The sequence below is a fragment of the Agelaius phoeniceus genome, chromosome 14 (genome assembly GCF_051311805.1).
Source record: "Agelaius phoeniceus isolate bAgePho1 chromosome 14, bAgePho1.hap1, whole genome shotgun sequence".
In the NCBI taxonomy this organism is placed as follows: Eukaryota; Metazoa; Chordata; class Aves; order Passeriformes; family Icteridae; genus Agelaius; species Agelaius phoeniceus.
This window is the reverse complement of record NC_135278.1, coordinates 14189187-14207325: the sequence shown is the minus strand read 5'-3', so window position 1 is coordinate 14207325 and position 18139 is coordinate 14189187. Positions and strand designations below refer to the sequence as shown.

Genomic DNA, 18139 nt, shown 5'->3' with positions numbered 1-18139 from the left:
AAAAATACCAGCAGGAACAGAGAAGTACAGGCTCACCATGAGAATCTGTTTCCCTGCCTGGCCAATCCACTGGAATCCCTGGGATATTTCCCCTGCTAGGCCAAGAGCACAAGTCAGCACGAGCACAACTTTAACCTGTCTTTTAAAGAAAGCTGTTAGAGGATCAGAGGAGGTTATGAGCAAACAACTGAAAGTACACACTTGTCCCAAGAGCCACTTCATACTGGCACATTACTGGTACTGAACTGCTTTAGGGAGAAAAAAAAAATTAAATACAGGTGGCTTCAGTCTTCTTTGTAAGTTCTGTCATCTATGGAATTGCCTTTGGACAAAATAGTTAAGAGGAACAGAGGAGAGGATACCAGCTCAGGTAACCAAGGGTTTGGTAAACTGGAACTTATGGCCCTCAAAACTGAGTAAAAATGTGCACCCCAGAGGCCAAGCTGAGTGACACCTGGGCAGCTGCTCCAGGGTACAAACACATTCTGCAGCTAACACCACAAGCTGAGTTTGAGGATGTGAAAGACCAGGTTCAGCTGGTTTTACAAAAATATCCTCAGTCTGCTGGTAACAGACAACTGGAGGAACTCAGTGCTGCCCGCTACAGACTCCTCAGATTAGCACTTCTTAAAAATTAATAAAATGGTTTATTTTATATATACATATGTTCAAAAAAATTTATACAGTTAAAATATCAAATTAGTGATCTGGTAACAATACTGTTCAAAATAATCTCTTTTGTATGAACATTAAAATACACGTTTTTAAAAGCGTTTCCTTTTAGTGCTTCCAAAGCACAGCGTGTGCCAAGGCCACCTGAAGAATCTCCGTCCTCCTCACAGGATGAAAGAGAACTGAAGTCGGGGACCTGGGAAGCCTCAGGTGCACTTTCATAATGTCTGCAGACAAAACAGAAGAGAGTCTGAGGTAGATTGTTTAGTGACCATCAGGTGGTAACAGTCACAGGGCTGTCTTTAGCTTTCATTAACACAATAGCAGTTTCTTTACTCTCAATCTACACTGAATCTCAAGTTTAAAGGCATGGCTAGCAGTTCTTGGGAACAAGACCCTTGTCTCTGTGGTGGCAACATGCAATTTTACCAGTGCAGGTGTTTCTGGGAGGGTTTTTTTGGGAACACACGGGCTCTCTCCACGATGCAGACAGTGTGTGCATTTGACAGTGCCCCATTTTAGTGCAACCTGCTGCCTATAGCACGTAAATGTCTAATGACAGCGTTCAAATGAGTAAATTCTCATCACCTGCAGGAGGGGCAGCAATGGTTATTTTCTTCCGCCTGTTGAGCAAAGAGCACCCTCCACAGGAAAAAGCCACACCTTTCATAGCAAATCCTTAAGGTTATAGCCCAGCTTCTGCCGAATCAGGCTCTTAAAGTTAAAGCTCCACTGCTTCTTCTCAGACTGTGACAGTAAAATCACTTGACTGCCGAGATGGTGAGGGCAGCAGCCTCGTCCTCTTCCACTCTTCTGTGGCACAGCAAACTCGTTCCTGGTCCGCATTCGTCCGGCTGGTTCATTATTATCTGCTGTTGACATGATTAACTCTGTTGGGTGGGCTGGTGAAATCTAGTTCCTCTAGTATTCTCTCTAAGTGTTGTATTAAGACCCGTTTTTTAAACCTACAAAAGAAAGGGAGAGCGATATAAGTTTCCTCTTAGAAAAATACAGTTGAACAACTCAAGAATGTTCAGCCATGACAAATCGTATTCCCAGAGGCTCTCTGTTTCCAGTAGGGAAGAGCTTGCTTTATTGCTGGCATTAGAATGGCCAGAAAATTTAATTTACTACATCTGCCCCTCCCCAACCCACTCGTATTTTGAGTTGGTCTTCAAGAACAACCTGTTATCTCCCTAATTCATATTTAAACTTTAACATCATTTACTACTTAAAAATGTAACAGTAGTAGTTTGACCACTAAAACAATTATAGTTTAAATATGTCAAAACAGAAAATCAGAATACTAGTACTGATAAAGTTTATTATTTACTACCATGATCTAAATTAATATTAAATTTATGACTCTGAGTCATTTCTATCTATACAAACCTTGCTGCTTCCTTGATAGCAAATTCAATGAAATACTTCTGAATTTCCATAGGTCCTTGCACCTCCTCAAGAAGAGAAAATATTTTTTCATAATCTAAAAAAAGAGATAAAAATTCAACCAAGTATTAAAAATGAATGTTGCAGATAAAATTTCAGAAAAGCTGAAGAGGCAAAAAGGAAAAACAAAGCTCAGTTTCATGCATCTCTGTATGATAAAACACATAAGGCAAGAAAAACACCTGCACTAGCTTTAAGAGCAGAACACAGGTGACAGAATAATTTAAAGTAATGCTGCTGATCTGGGAATTCAAATGTGGCACCAAAGATTAAGGTTCTCTTTAAAAAGCAGCAGGTAGGAACATTTATCCTCAGAAAATGCAGGCTGGTAGAGAGAAGCCTCCCATTTCCATGATCACAGTTACACACAGGGCCACCAAACCCTGATCTGGCCTGGAGCCATCATTTCTGCAAGCACAGGTTGCCATTACATCTCCAGAAAGAAAAATTATCAACCCTTAGTGTGAGCACAACACTGTCCCTTTGGTACAAGGTAAATATGTCCACTGAAAAAGAATAAACTGGACATACTAAATCGGAAACAAATTTAAAACCAGCATTGTTTCATTATTTCCCATAACTGACCCCTGTATGAATACATTTATGGTGCTGTGACCAAGAGGCTGCTCAGAGTGATGCAGCAAGCAGAGGGAGCACAAATGGTGAGACCTCTGAACAGATTACATATTCCAGTCACTACAATTTAGCTTCTTTCTCTGATGACTACTTGAATTCTGCAGCAAGACAGGTGACTCACACTGAACAGTTTCACTCTGCATCACCATTTACTAGGCATGAATTTGGTATAAAATCAGATGAACCCACTTTGCAGACTGTCACTTTTAGTCTTCAATTCTTAAGAGTTTGCAACTTTTAGTGTTTCATCAGTAATTAGTCTAACAAATTTTTTTTAAAAATCACTCTGCTATAAACTGTTACTATTCCTTTTCAAGCATATTCCAAGATGCACAGCCTTACAGAGATGTGTCTTTGCCCTGCAAAAGGGAGTTTTGATGGACACACAGCAACAAGTACACTTTGTGTACACAGGAGCAATGCAGCCTGAGGCAGAGTATTCAGTCTCATTAGATCATTTTAAACAAAACCAAAACCTCTGAAAGGTGCTACCTTTACAGGGCACCTCTTACACCTGTTAGCCTGTCTTCAAGGGCAAACCAGGGTGGACTTGGCACTCGACCTGCCAAGCACAAGTCTAAACATCTAAACTTCAACTCACCTGCCCAGCATTTCCTTCTTTTTTGCCCCTCCATTGCTCATTTATGAGCAACCAGAAACTACTCAAAATCTGAAGTTGTGTATATTGAAAATAGCTCCTTCCTTCCAGGAAGTCTTCTCTCTCACACCACATATAATATTTACTACTAAAATAAAGAAGTAACTTACTTCTTCCAGGTTTGCGAACCTCTTTCATCACTTTAATTTTGATGTCAGCATTGCTTCCCTCCAACATGGTAGGTGTTATTTTAAAGGAATTTGGCACAGATTCAGAAGTAGACTCCATGGCTCGCTTTTGGTCATCTCCACTCACACTGTAATTCACAGGCCCTCGAACAAGTGCGTTGGTACCAGGTTTGTGATCCAACCCATCTTCACTTAAACAATTGAATTCAACAGGCAAGGAGTCTAAGTCATTGGGTAACATCTCATCCTCTCCCACAGCAGCTGGAACCACAGGAGCCATTTGCACAGGTAAGCCATCAATTTGCTTCTCCATTGACTGACAATTTTCTGCTTTCTTCTCTCCATTGCCATCTTGGACAACATTGTTACTGGTATCTACAAGTGAAAAATACATATCTTACTGGTATCTACAAGTGAAAAATACATATCTTACTGGTGGATAAGTACATCATCCAAAGAACTAAACAGAAGTAGTTCTGTATCCCTTTTGTCTAAAGTGCTGTGGAGCAATCTGACAGCACTGGACAACACTTCAATACCTTTATTCAGCTGTGGATGTGACCAAGGGAATAGTTCCCCTTGAGCCTGCTGCATCTCCTATCATTACTGTTAAGTCACCATGTTCTGTATTCCTAGGGCAATGTCATGACTCCTAAGTAAACTCATGTCTTCCTTCTCTTCCCTAAACCCAGCTAACAGAGTTTTCTTCTGACTCCATTTGCTGCATTAGGTGGGTATGAAAATTCCTATTTGTGGGAAAGGAAACAACTGTATTCTAACTTTCCTTCTTCACCACAGAATACACAAAGAAAAACTAAAAACTGATATGAGATACTTTCTATCTCCAAACCGTTTATTTTAATTTCAGATTTCATGAGCTGTAGCAGCAACCTGTTCACCTAAGCAAACAAAAGAAACCCACTCCTACATAACAGCAACGCACGGATGTGCTGGCAGAACCTTTTCCCTTCCTCCTCAGATCCCCCCACCACCCGAGCTGCTGCACCACACCTCAGCATACCTTTATTAACTGGGAGCCCCTTGAGGCTCAGGTAGGAGGGGGAGCCAGGAGCAGGGGGTGGCCCCTTGCCCCCAACGTGGTTGGTGACGACGGGCGGTGCCTGCGGGCGCCGCAGCAGCGGGGAGAGGCTGCGCCGCCGCTTCAGCGACGCTGGCGTGTTCGGCTCCCCGGGACGCTTGATCTTGTTCTGGGGCCCGGCCACAAACTCATCGGCCTCATCTATCATCATACCCTGAAAAGGAAGTAATAATTTCAGCAGCAGTACAAAGCAGCAACTGTTTCACCAATCCACTGATGAGTTCAGTCCCTCTGTGTTCAGACTCAAGTGGCTTTCAGAACACTTGACAGCTCTCAGAACAGAGACACCTAACATAAATAGAGAGAGCCCAGTGCCACTCTGTAAAGCAGCACAATTCCATACACATTCCTCTTGGACCACATGGGAGACACCCCTCCTTTCCACAGGCTGCACAGGTTAGCAATATATTGTTGTTGTGGGGGAGAAATTCTATGCACAGATGTTGTCATCTTATTGCAGGGGTTCCATACTGTTGTCTCCTTATTGCTTAAGTTTCACACCTTCTTGGTGTTTCTTGTGGGCAGCTCCTCAGAGCACTGACTCTTTCTTCTTCACAAAGCAGCCAACTGACTCCAGTTCTCCTCTCAACCAACCAACCCACTCTTATAGCATCTTCTTCTCGTTGGTTACAGCTGTGGACTGTTAAAAATCAGGCCTGTTCCTAAGCTTTGATAATTGGCCCAGCGGCAACTCCTTAGGGGTAAGATTACTTTCTACACTATCTTTTATGTTCTTATATTCTATCCCCCTACACACAAATAATTTCAAGTTGCATTAACTATAAAGGCACAGCAGGCAGCAAGGCCCCTCCTACCTTCTTGTCCTGTTTAAATGGATTGCCAAATGTATGGAGTCTTTTTGGTTGATCTGGGTCAATTTCCCGAAGAGGTGAAGGCATCATTTTCAGGTATTCCTGGTAATTTCCCATCTGAGCAACAGGAACACTATGAAGGCAGTCTGCAACAGAAACGAGATCTTAATTTAGTCTTAAAATTAAGGCAATATAAACTTCACACCTCAAGTGTTAGCATTAAGAACTTGAACTGATTATTTCTTTTGACTACAGAGGATGAGCTAAGACTACAATTGTGGAAATAAGCCTGGCAAGAGCTGAGCTTAATTGACAGAAGAATAAAAAAATGACCAAGTTTAATTTCTATGCCGACAACTGCATCTTTAGACCACCAACACCTCACAAAAAACAAAGAGAGCTCCTCTCTGCCTTAAGCCCTCATCACTTTATAACACATGTCTACTGAACCCTGGTGAATGTGAAAGCTCTCCCATGGAACTTATTTTTAAATTTCAAAGCCAGCATGACATCTTGCATGACAGAAGGCAAAGATTTCCTTCCTTCCCCTTCAGAGTCAAGAAAAGGACATTGTCTGACTCAGCAAGAGATGCAATGGCCACCTCTGCCCCCACACCAAGAACCACTACTTTAAGGAAATAACAAAAATAGCTGTATTCTCTTCAAACTCTTAATGAAGAAATGGGATTCCTTACCTTCATCCTGCCCCAAGATAAGCCTGTGTGTTTTCAGAAGATTGGTTCTCATTCTAGTTAGCTGGTCTAGAAGACTGCGACGAGGAATATCATATGCATTTCTGAATGCCTGTGGCTTCAAATCCTAGTTTTGTAACAAAGTAAGTAACTCTCAGTTAATCCATCAGTTCTCATACATAGAGAAATTCCACTAAGAACTGTAATAACATTAACTTTTGAAAAATATTCTTAAGTAACTTTAGAGCTTCATAGCTGGATACAAGCAGCTCAGTGGCTGTCTTTTCAACACGACCTTATTCAGCATTAGTGCTTTCAGCTCCATTAAGAGTAAGCACATTAATTTGTGGATGAACAACAATAGCTGTCTTTTGCAGAGACTGGCACTTAAAACACAGTAATTTTCATTTACTACCATGGGGTTTTTAAACAGTGTCCCAAAATCAAGTGCAAAAAAATTGCATTTACTCTTCTCGCTCTTTATGTCTACGCTGTACTCATCACAGTTCAGCAAAGGTACTTCCTTCCACACTAAGTCCATAAAAGTTACCCATATAAAACAGATGAGATTAACTGCTTAGTCATGCAAGATCACAGTGCTGTTTACCTTGTTTAAAAGTCCTATGTGGAATCCAGCAAATTCTTTAACATTCATTTCTGACAGTCTCAGTGGAGATTCCCCAGTGATCCCTTGCAGCAGTTGTTTAAAATCCCTACTGTGTACCAAGGAGAGGCCACTGGAGTGATTTTTCACTTTTATTCCAATTTCTTGTGGAACTTTCTTACCCACTGAACCTATTATCCGTTCCGATTCTATTTTTGTCTAAAATGGAATCACACCGTGAGTTAAAGAATCAGCAGGCACTGCACATTTCCAGTACAAAACACACAGAACATTAGCAGAATAAAACTACAAATTTAGTTCCCTGCTACCTACCCAGGGATACATTGGATTACATAGATTAGATCTCAAGCATAAAGAAATCCTAATGTGCGAGCATATGGAAAAATATTTAGCCAGTGTATCTAAATTTATATGCCAGTAGGAGGTCTGTGAATATTCCCTGATTTTGCTGCAAGTCTGTGACTCTCTTGTGTCCCTGAAGAACCATCTTTAAAGGGAAAGAAAAAACAAAATGGAAGGTAGGATCCTCAGGTTACAATAAAGTTGCATTTAAAACAATAGTATTATTTAGATACAGTAATAAAATTTCAGTTTATTTTTGAACCTATGAATAAGGTTTGCCCTGTATGCTTGTAACAATATAAGGGAGAAAAGTTGCAATAGAAATCTGTTTTATGAGTACATTTCTAAAAATGCATCACTTCTCCAATTAGCAGAGATTTCTTATTACAGCTACAGAGAATTTTACTGTATTAACTTCTAACTGTATTCAGAGTTAAGGTTTTTTTTACCCATTAGCAATACCACCAAAGAAAAATAAAAACATCCAACCAACCAAAACCCCAGAACCCACTGTAATTGCAAGCCACTTCCCCCAGAACTCCTCCTCTGCACAGTTTGCTTCATTATCTGTGGGAAATTGAATTTAAGGACAGCAGGAGCACAGCAGAATTCTGGAATTGCCTGTGCCTATAGAGGAGCTGATAATGCATTCCACACATTCAAACTGTTCCATGTGCTGAGAACGCCTGTGAGAGCCACAGCAGCCATCTCCAGTCATTCCAATTCCACAGTGCAGATAAATCATATCAATTTGCATATCACTGGATTACCAAAATACCACAGCAAGTTTTATGTCTAGTAGAGGCTCAGTCATTCAGAGGCTCTGGGATGTATTTTGTGCATTCTTTAAGGCAGAGGATTTTTGCTTTGTAATTTTAAAGGCTGCTTCCCCACTGCCTTCTAGATGTTGAACTGCTGTTTTAGGAGCTCCTCATGCTAAGGAGGAAGAACTTCCAGGCCCTTACACCTGGGATGGCAGTCTTGGCAAAGAGAAAAAGATACACAGGATTATTTCCCACCAGGTCACACTTAACACATAGAAAGACTTTGACCTGAAGGAAACATGAAGCTCAGATATAAAGCTTGAACTGTGATTTTACTCCCCACAGACAAGAATATACTTTTTTTTTTTTTTTTTTTGGAAAATACACATTGCCAAGGGACACATGGAAATAAATATGAGACTGAAAGCAAGCCTCTGACTTCAGCTGTGAAGAACAATGGCAAGAACAGGCATAAATCCAATTAATGATTATCTTTGGAGTTTAAAATCTAGCAAATATTTAAAGTATAGCTGAAGAGGTTTCATTTGCATTCCTCTCCACCACTTACAGAAGGCACAATCACTGGCTACAGAACCGTACAGGATTCATCCATATTTGCAGTGGAAATGCTCACCAATCTTCAATTATAATATATATGCTGCACACCCATATGAACTCCCACAGGGATTAACTGCTTTATAATGAGATTACCACAAACTAAATAATCAACGCACTTCTAATTGCAAAGGTTTCATCAATACTACCTGTTGGCTGAGTTTTTTAAGGTAAGAGATAACACTGTAACTAAGTCCACAATCTAAATTATCTGATATCAGATTTGGAGCTCCCATCATCCTTAGGGCTTTCTTTAATGGCTATAAGGAAAACAAAATACACAATAGTAAGAGAATAAGTATTTAAAAAAGAAATTTATAAGCTCAATTATAGGAAGCTAAGGCACATAGATTAGTGCTCTAGCTTTTCCACTTTTGGCCACTAAAATTCAAGTCTATTCAGATAACATGTGACATGAGTTTGGTGTCTAACTAGCTCACAATGGACATTATGCCACATCACCAAGACACCACAGAGCGTGGTGCCACTGGCAATTTCCACTCCAAGGCTCAGGTCCAGAATAGCCGGGATGATGCAAGTCCATATTGAGGTGCATTGTCCAAGCTACACGTGAAAGGTGACACAGTGCCTCCCTCCACCCTTTATTTGGCCCAGTCAGTATCAGCTTCCCAAGTTGTAGCACTACACCCACATTAACAAACAACTTAAACTGCATTTTCCTAATCCAGTTACAAAAATAATGCCAAATTTGGCTTCTCTGAATGTTCTGAAGTACTTTTGATCAAAATTAATTCAGTTTTTAATGATCAGAAAACACATTTATTAAACACTTAATATCTTAACATAGCTACTCCTCCTCCTCAGTATTTCTACAAATTCTTTTAATTCTTAAAAATATTTATTCTAATCTACATACCTCTGAAAGGCAGAATGTTAACTACCCAAAATGCCATCATAATTATGTAAAAAAACTTTACTGGGAAGAGGTATGATGCAAAGGACTCTGGCCACACCAGCCATTATACCCCGGAGGATGAGATGAGAAGAGGAACATACCAGTAAGTAGTAAGGAGGCATTGTTTTTAAGTAGTTGTCAAAAGCCTGTCGCCACTTCAGATTTGGCTTAAGTTTGTGAACCTTAAACAAGTCATCTGCAAAAGGAAAACAACAAAAGGTGTCATTTATACAGTCCCAGACCTTTAGCTTTGTGCAAAATCGTACGTGCCAGGTTTCCCCCCATTTTCTCCCCACACCCGAATCCCATTGGGGCTTCCCCCCAAAAACTGCTCTTAACCTGAGGTGTGAAGGATTGGGAATCCCCACTCCTAGCTGCAGTAGGTAATCCAGAGCAAGTCCCCATTACAAGCAAACTTACAAGGTACACCAGACTTAAACACCGCACACAACTACCAGCAGCATGGAAGGTGCAACAGATCCACCTGTTAAAGAGTTTCACCTCCCTTGCCTCTCTCTTGCACATCAGGGAGTCCCTGGATCTGATTAAATCAAACAACATTAATTTGGTTCCAGATCCATTTTCAAACCAGCTTTCTTCTGTTCAACCTGTATGATGAATTCTGGTCTCCAGTAAAAATATTCTTTGGCATCAAAGGGAAAGAATAAAACAAGTCAAATCAGGGAATCCTTCTGGACAGCTTTGCTGGACTTGCTGCCAACAGCAGCAGCTACACCTGGCAGACAAGGGGTTACCTCCAGCCACAACACCTGCCTCATGCCAGGGCAGCAAAGTCTCCCACAGCTATAGACAAGAGAGAAATATTAGCTACAAAAACTGATGTCCTTTAAGAGAGGGGCAAGCAGACATTTCTTGCTTTGGGTAGTGTTTTAGAAGCACGTGGCTCACTCCAGGTGTGCACGTGGCTTTCGGGAATGGCTGAGGTGAAGCGTGGGCCTATTTGCTGTGCACACTGTGAATTCTACACCAAACACAGCATCCTGCAATTTACCATTTGCAATTATGAATTATCCACTGAAATGAAGGTTCTTAGTAGGATCGTAGCGTGCTGGCAAAGTGAGGATAATGGAAGGATTTGCAGGTCTGGAGAAAGGGATGTTCAAAAATTAACTGGGGAGAGCTGCAGGAGACAGAGATGCACAGAAGAGGGTGTGCAAAAGACAGATGTAGCAAAGAAATAGTTTTCTCCACATTGAGTTTTCAGGAAGATGTATTTGGAGAAGAAAATTTGACTTGCATAGTAGTCTGCACAAATTGAACAGATGTTATGATACTACTTCCCAAGTTCTCATAGACAAACCACTCTCAATTACAGGTATTTTCCAATCTAAATCAATTCTGGATTACATATAAAAACCATACTACAGATGCTACTTCTTCTCTTTCCTGGCCTGAAGAAAGTGAGCTGGAGTTGGAGAGGACAAATCAAAATTCCATTTAAAATCTCAATATACTTCAAGCTTAGCACTATTACACTATTATCCAAAAGAACCTGGGGTGATATCATGACATATGGCAAAAAAAAATAAAATCCATTTTTATTTCACAGACCTATTTCCTTTCTGCAGCAAAATGCAAGTTAAACTACACCCCTCTCAAAATTCAACATAAAACCAAAAACTTAAAAAGCAAGATGTTCAGTATTGTAGCATGTCCTAATATCTGACAGTCTATGGGTTGGTTGAGTACAGCTTGAACCTTAAATCCCTTATCAGCACTTGATTAGTGTCTCACTTGCTGCACTGTGAGGTTGTACAGGGCACTGTGACATGGCACAGGCACTCCTCAGCTCAGCTCCCAATCCACAGCACTTTTACTCCCAGACATCAAATGCAAAAGCACCTCCCTGATCTCTGCTATCCCAAGAAAAAATTCTCCAACCTATGCAGAGCTTCAAATTTTTAAAATCAGCCTCCCCACAGCACAAACTCACTGCAGGCACTGCCACCTTCTCAAAAGGGAGGTGAACACAGCCACAAGTTTCAGAGAGAACTTCACCATCAGCATCTTACCTGCCTCTACCTCGAGAGTTTGAGACACACACTGTCAGCAGATTGCAACACAGGCACTTGAAAAGCACTTTTTCCCCTGTGCTGCACATGATTATTTATACAAATAAGCAAACTAAAAATAATCCAGTTAACTATGTCTTCGACAGATTAAACACCAATTTTTTTCAGATAAAAATCAAAAAGTATTGAAAAAATCCTTACACAATTTAGTTTTACTTCTATCTAATTATTTTCAGATACTAATTTCTGCAAAGTCTACTTAATGCAGAATTCTCTTTATTTCTGAACTCAGAGGGAGTTAAAAGCACTGTATAATTGGGAACATGGTATTAAAACCCATTAAGAACAGGCTGCAAGCAACAACTCAAGGGATCAGGTAAAATCACAGACCAGTTAACTGAAAATTGCATTGCAAAGTCTTTATCTACTTCAGATTAATGTACAAAACAATCAAATTTTGACAGGACACAATACACACTTTTAACACTCAGTACTACAGAAGGGGGCTGGATGTACCTTTAAAGATCAGTGAACAGTTAAAAAAAAGAGAGTGTGAGAGAGAGGAGAGTCAGCAGGTAATTTAAGTAGTTCAGCTGGAGTCTAAATTACAACAGTCATGCACCATGTAACTCAAAGTAAAACTTAGAACTTCTTTTTTATTTTTTAAATCCCCACTCACATTAAACTCCACCTGAGCAAGTATACCACCATTCCCTATTGACTCCTGTAATTCTCCTAATTAGGCACTAATCCACTATTCTAGGTAGTAGATTCATGATTTTACATTCACAGAAAACAGTATCCTTCCCTGAAAACCATCTAAGCAAAAGTAAGGCACTGCAATGGAAAACGGCATCCATCATTACCTAAGAAAGGTGTTGTGTCACTGTTTCCCCATTGATACAAAATGTATCAAAAGTATCTGGCTGTTCCTCCCAGAGCCAACAGCATGCTGTGTTCACACTGGTGAGAACACAGCCCTTAGTTTCCAAAATATAAAAATCCTTACTTGCAGGTTCTCTCCCAGAGCCTGTCAAAGCATCAAAGTAAACTGTCAATGCTGCAGTCCTTCACAAGCAGACATTTTCTAAATGCTCATCCTGTTGAATATTTAGACCCACAGAAAAAGGGTATTTAACCACTCTCTCAAGGCATTTCCTTCATGGTTGTTTCACTGCTGCTTCTGCTGACACTCCCAGTGCACAGTCACTCCTACTGCCCAGCAGTGCCTGCCCTCCCACCCATGCAGCTAAAAGGAACCAAGGAAACATCTCAGGCAAGGCAGAAGCATTTGAAAATTTACCTCATCTTTACTCAGCTCTCCCTAAAACCCCTCCTTCAACTTCTGCTTCATGAACTTGGCTGTACAATGTTTTTAAACAGAACAGCACCTGAAGTACAACAGCTTTGCACAATCCTTCAAGAGGAGATTTCTATCATCTGTAGGCCAGGCATTCAGCACTGAAGCACGTCAGCATCTGCCTGTGAAAAGTTCTGCCTTCAGCAGCCTCCCACTGAGCAGAAAGAACTGCAGCCCACCTCCTCAGCTCTGGGAGCAAACCACCACCAAGCTAGTCAGGATTCTCTCTAGCTGTCTGAAAGCAAACTGGAGCTCTCATCCCACATCATCCATCATGGCTGGAAATGGAGCAGAGGCCAGGGTTTCTGTCAGTCAACCAAGCACAGTGCATGAGCCCATTAACACACAGACTGTGTGCCTTCCCTGTTTTATCAACTCCTATTCATTGGCTCCTTTCCCTTACAAAGCTTCTGAATGCAGGCCCTGGAGTTAAACACCAGCAGGAGTTACAGCATTCCCAAATCCACTCTTGCAGAAACCAAGACATAAAATCACCAAAGCTACAGGATGTGGTACAATTCACCTCCTTCAGCCACAGACCAGCACAACTTCTTTCAGTTTTCTCCAGTATCACCTGCAAGTTGCCTCATGCCTACCTACCTGTTTGCAGGGCTGTCTTACATTATTTTTCAAAAAGAGACTTAAAACTTCACCTGCTCAGGAATGCAGGAGGAAAACAAAAATGCAAGCAAAAAAAAAAAATCTTTAAACATCTTACTATCTGTTTCTAAGGTTGAACACATTCGATAACACAGTACAAATACACAGTTGTAAAGTGGGTTTGTCTTTGAAAGAGTCACCAGAAGGAACAGAGGTAGATTATCCACGGTACTGTCCCAACCAGTCCTCCAACACAATATTCTACCAGTAGGGCAGGAGCCACAAGACCCACACTGATCAATATGGGAGGTAGTGGCTGAATGGAGACTTCTCCTGGCCTTGGGAGTTCTCCACATCCTTTTAAATCTGGATGAGAGTAATGAAAAATTGGTTTTACACACTCCTATCAGTCCTCTGCTGAACCATCAGTATCCACCACTGGTGTGTATGAAGGTAGAACAGGGGGAGTGTTCCTACCTACCTACGAGCCAAATACAGAGTCAGTATTGCTAAAATCATCTAGAAATAATTCACCAGGCATGCTGCTTATCATCTCACTCATCTTCTGTGCCAAGTAGAAAAGGACCCAGATCTACTTTTGTGTTGAAGGTATATTCCACAGAACTTAATCCTACCATGCCTTAGAGACCAAGGATAAACAAAGCCCTGGAAGGAGATCTGAAGGTAACACTGTGTGTGTTTGTATGAACAATGTGGAATGCATGGGATTCATGACCTCAAGGAAATATCCACTTTACAACTCAGGCAATGTGGAAACTCTGCATTTTCCTTTGAAGAGCCTTCAGAAATATAAGAAATTGATTACCAGGTGAGTAAACTGCAGAATAGCACTACACACACTGACAAGTGCCTTTCCTCAAAGAGAAGGAAGAGCTTTACACCCCTGTAAAAAAGAGGCAGGGGGAAGACAAGAGCTGCCAGGGAAGACTCAGCAGAACTGCAAATATCAACATCAAAATGAACAGGGAAGTTAACTTAGGATCAGTGATGGCTCTCCAGCTAGTGGATCTGCTGCAGTATTTCAGGAACCACAAAGTCACTGACACTCTCATCCTCCTTGCACACTTTGGGACAATTACCAGGCTACATAGATAACTATAAAAGACACATTATTAGCAAGCACAAGTTTCTTCTTTTTTGGTTATGACCAGGATTACAAAAAAGCACTCCTAAATTGTGTTCTGATCTTTTTTCTTTCTCCCTAGAAATGAATAGAAAAATCCTGTGTAAGACAGTAAGACTCAATTTTTGGTCACTGTTCTTCTGTATCACTAAAACATGCACAAAAACTAGAACAAAAAAGCCATAACAGCATCTGAAACTGAAAGGGTTAGTGGCACTCTGGAAACTCCTCTCTGCCATTGCCTTTATGCCAGTTACTCACACAGCACTTTTTCATATTATATTTCCTTAGAAAATAATTTCATTGTGGGAGTAAAAAAAAACAAAACCAAAACCTGGTCCTTTGGGCAGGAAAGAAATGCAGACTGTTTCACTGCTCAATTCCTTCTTACTGCTCTGAACTGCATTAGGGAATTCCCTCTTCCCAACACCCGTGACAAACACTGCATCTCATCTTCCAGTAAAAAATAAGCTGCTACAAGAGCAACTGCAAAACCTGGATACACCACACCCTAAATGAGGGAAAAGAATGGAGGTTGAAGCTTACTCCAGGTTAAGGAAGAGGCTACGTGTCTAGGAGGTGAACAGCATCAAACATGCACTGGAAGCAGGTAGCTCTCCTCCTCTGCTGGAGAGAAAAAAAGGGAGAGGGGGTATGAAAATCCTCTCCTCCCAAAGTAGGTTAAAAGAGTTTGCAACATTCTCTACTCTCTGATCTCCATTATTTTATAACGTCTCAAACTAAGGCAGAACACCAACCATTATTGTTTTGCTTTTACTCTGGAGCAGCTGCACTGGCAGTGCAATGCAGAGGTGTTACCTACCTAGCAATGGAAGTAAAACAGGGTAGTTGTAAGGCATCACAAAGAGGTTTACACAGGTTAAAGTAGTGCTTGCTTTTAAATACCCAAACGGGTGGCCGAGCTCGCTGTATTTTCCACTGCTACTCACAAATACCTGACAAAGAATAAGAGAGAGCACTGCATTAGAATGAAGAATGTGAAGAACAGTAAACATGGGGCATTTAAAAATTTAAATCAATCTGAATCCAACTGCATTAAGACAACAAATTATCAAGCACAGACAAATCTGAACACATCAGGGGGAGTATGGACCTACACTCCCCAGTCATGAAACTGAGACATGCAACATTTAGTGTACACCCAGTAAGTGTGGAAATGCTCTTCACAGAGTAATCTTGACTGCTTTAGTGAAGCTACTGTGAAGTGATGCCCTGCAGAGTTTTTGAAATTATTTAAAACAGGTTAGGGACATCTGTTGAAGGAATGTTAAATAAAAGAGCTATTTGAAATTAGTCTTCTGACTCAAAAATAGCACAACTAATGTTTACAACAATGATGAAAAGAAATGCAAAACGTTTTTAGGCACAGAAATTAAACAAAACAAACATCCACTCAAGAAATGTCTTGATTGTGCCTAGAGCCAACATTCTTAAAATTGACTTTATTTTTTTAAGTGCACATATATGAGGGTTTTAACCATGAAAAGCAATACATGTAAACAATATTTCAACAGGATAAAAATGGTAGATGTTCTTGACTGAGGTAAGCAAAATAACCCACATCTAAGTCAAAAATAGTTTTCCTAGAAAAAAATAAACCTTGCAGCAAATAGCAAGCGGCTTTCCTCTGTTTTTTCAGGGCCTAAGAAACTGGGTTTGTTGCATGGTTTCTATGACAATGAGCCTATTTCTCTGATTTTTAAGGGTCTGATGTGTAGCAGGGAGAAGAAAAGCAGTTTTTGAAAAACAGCAGAGTAATTTTAGTAATTCAAGCAAATAATGTCCCTAAGAGAATAAAAAGGACATTTTAAATTAGTTTTTTTAAAGTAACATTAATTTTTCTTTTGAATATGCTGTCATATTTTCAACTAAGCTGTAGCATTTATTAGGGATACAAAAACAGAGACACCTCCAAATTCACCTTTCCAGCTGAAGTATCATACTAAGCATACTGCTGGTGTACACATTAGGCTAATATTTAAAAGAACACCACCAAGAAGGGAGTCTGATTTTAGAGAGGACACAGAAACTTATTTAAAAAATTACAAAACTATCATGTGACAAAGGATTTCAGCAACAGAATTTCGACCTCTTCAAGGCCAATCTAGTCAACAGGATCAACAGCTTCCATTCAATTCCCATTAGCAGCCTCAAGCATCTAGTGAAAATGATTTGCAGCTGTTCATTAGGTAACATGATGGAAACTAGTGCTGGGTTTTCCCTGTAAGCAAATGGAAACCTGCAGAGAATTTCAATTTAGCCAAAAATGGAACCTGGGGGGCGTATTTCTTAGCAAAATGAGATGGACCTAGAAAGAGAATTAAATGAGATTACAAAGCCTGTGGAGGGAACACTCAATTCTGACTTCTAATAATTCTCTTAGAAAGGAGGTAAGTGAAACCTTGACATGTTTCTTCTCATCTGCTGCAGAGTCTGAACCAGACCCCAATTCTCCAGGCTTGCAAAGACTGAAGTACCCATTATATTTCTAGAACCAGTACTGATTACCCATATATTTCTAGAATCAAATAAAGGGCAAGTACCTGCCAGCAGGTATGGGGAGACTTTCGTTCCAAGATATACTGGGTGAGGGGTGAAGGCTCAAGCTCATACTTGTCAAAAGGAAGCTTGTCTATGACCATGGGCTCACAATCCACACAGGAGAACCTCACCACAGGGTGAGCTGTGCGTGGAGGCTGAAAGGGGGAAAAGGGTATCAGTTTTCACATATTTATGGCAAACAAAACAATTCTCTTAAAAACATCCATGAGCGGATATTTCACCATCCTGTAAGTCTTAAAACACTCAGGTTCCACAGTAGTCCTTTGAAGAAAATAAAATACAAGCCCCCACAACAGAATATAAACTAAATATTTCTCTAACTGAAAAAAATGCTCACACACTGATACACTCTTCCCACCAAGAGAAAAACATGGTTAATATGCCACTATTTATCTTAATATTTAAAAGCCTTCATGTCAATTGAGCTGCAACACAGACAGGCTTAAAGGAGACTTCAACTCTTCTTCCCATCTTGAAGTCCACAGAAAAACAGATGGGAGAGGGCACTCAATTCACAAAAAATATCTCAAAGAACTCTCAACAAATCTCTTTTTTTCCCCTCTTTAATCAGGAGGTGGGAGCAAGAAGAATGGACAGACAGTACCTGGTGCACTTGCGAAGTGCAGGAACAGAACATGCCTAACAAAAGAGAGATGTTTAGATAGACTAATAAGGCATGTCAAATGTATGATCACTTCAGTAAGAAAAGGAGAAATTAGTACTGTTTTCTCCTCATTTTCTGCAGGGAGTAGCTCTTCTGTTTCAGTTTTAGTTCTTCCTGCTAGTGAAAGAGTCCACACATGAAGTAATACTATGGAAAAAAACCCATGGTTGATCTTCTTTCAAAAACAAATACTCCTTTTTCCATGTTAATGAATTTTATAAAGCTTTGTTTAAAATTTAATAGGCTTACTATGTTTTGTGCTACATGAAGTACCTTACAGTTCAGTTTTTTAACTTTTTAAAACCATTAAGCAAATTAAATAACCATACACATGGAAGGGAACTTTC

General features: G+C 40.3%; 1 protein-coding gene across 6 annotated transcripts in view; it reads right to left on the bottom strand.

Moving 5' to 3' along the window:
• Window positions 1–624: 624 nt before the first annotated feature.
• Window positions 625–18139, bottom strand: part of LOC129125760 (integrator complex subunit 6-like) — a 40011-nt gene continuing 22496 nt past the window's right edge. The window contains exons 8-19 of one of the 6 annotated variants that reach the window (XR_008534992.2): window positions 17110–17262; window positions 15369–15501; window positions 9510–9604; window positions 8642–8752; window positions 6754–6969; window positions 6150–6273; window positions 5458–5600; window positions 4565–4796; window positions 3526–3918; window positions 2065–2158; window positions 1261–1637; window positions 625–899 (exon numbers count right to left, since the gene is read on the bottom strand). Coding sequence is in view for 4 of the 6 variants with exons in the window: in XM_054641370.2 (XP_054497345.2) it covers window positions 1538–1637; window positions 2065–2158; window positions 3526–3918; window positions 4565–4796; window positions 5458–5600; window positions 6150–6273; window positions 6754–6969; window positions 8642–8752; window positions 9510–9604; window positions 15369–15501; window positions 17110–17262 (1794 nt within the window). In the remaining 2 variants the exon portion in view is untranslated. Of the gene's footprint in view, window positions 1638–2064; window positions 2159–3525; window positions 3919–4564; window positions 4797–5457; window positions 5601–6149; window positions 6274–6753; window positions 6970–8641; window positions 8753–9509; window positions 9605–15091; window positions 15173–15368; window positions 15502–17109; window positions 17263–18139 lie in introns of those variants that run through there. The other 5 variants (XR_008534993.2, XM_054641370.2, XM_054641371.2 and 2 more) reach the window with 5 other exon arrangements.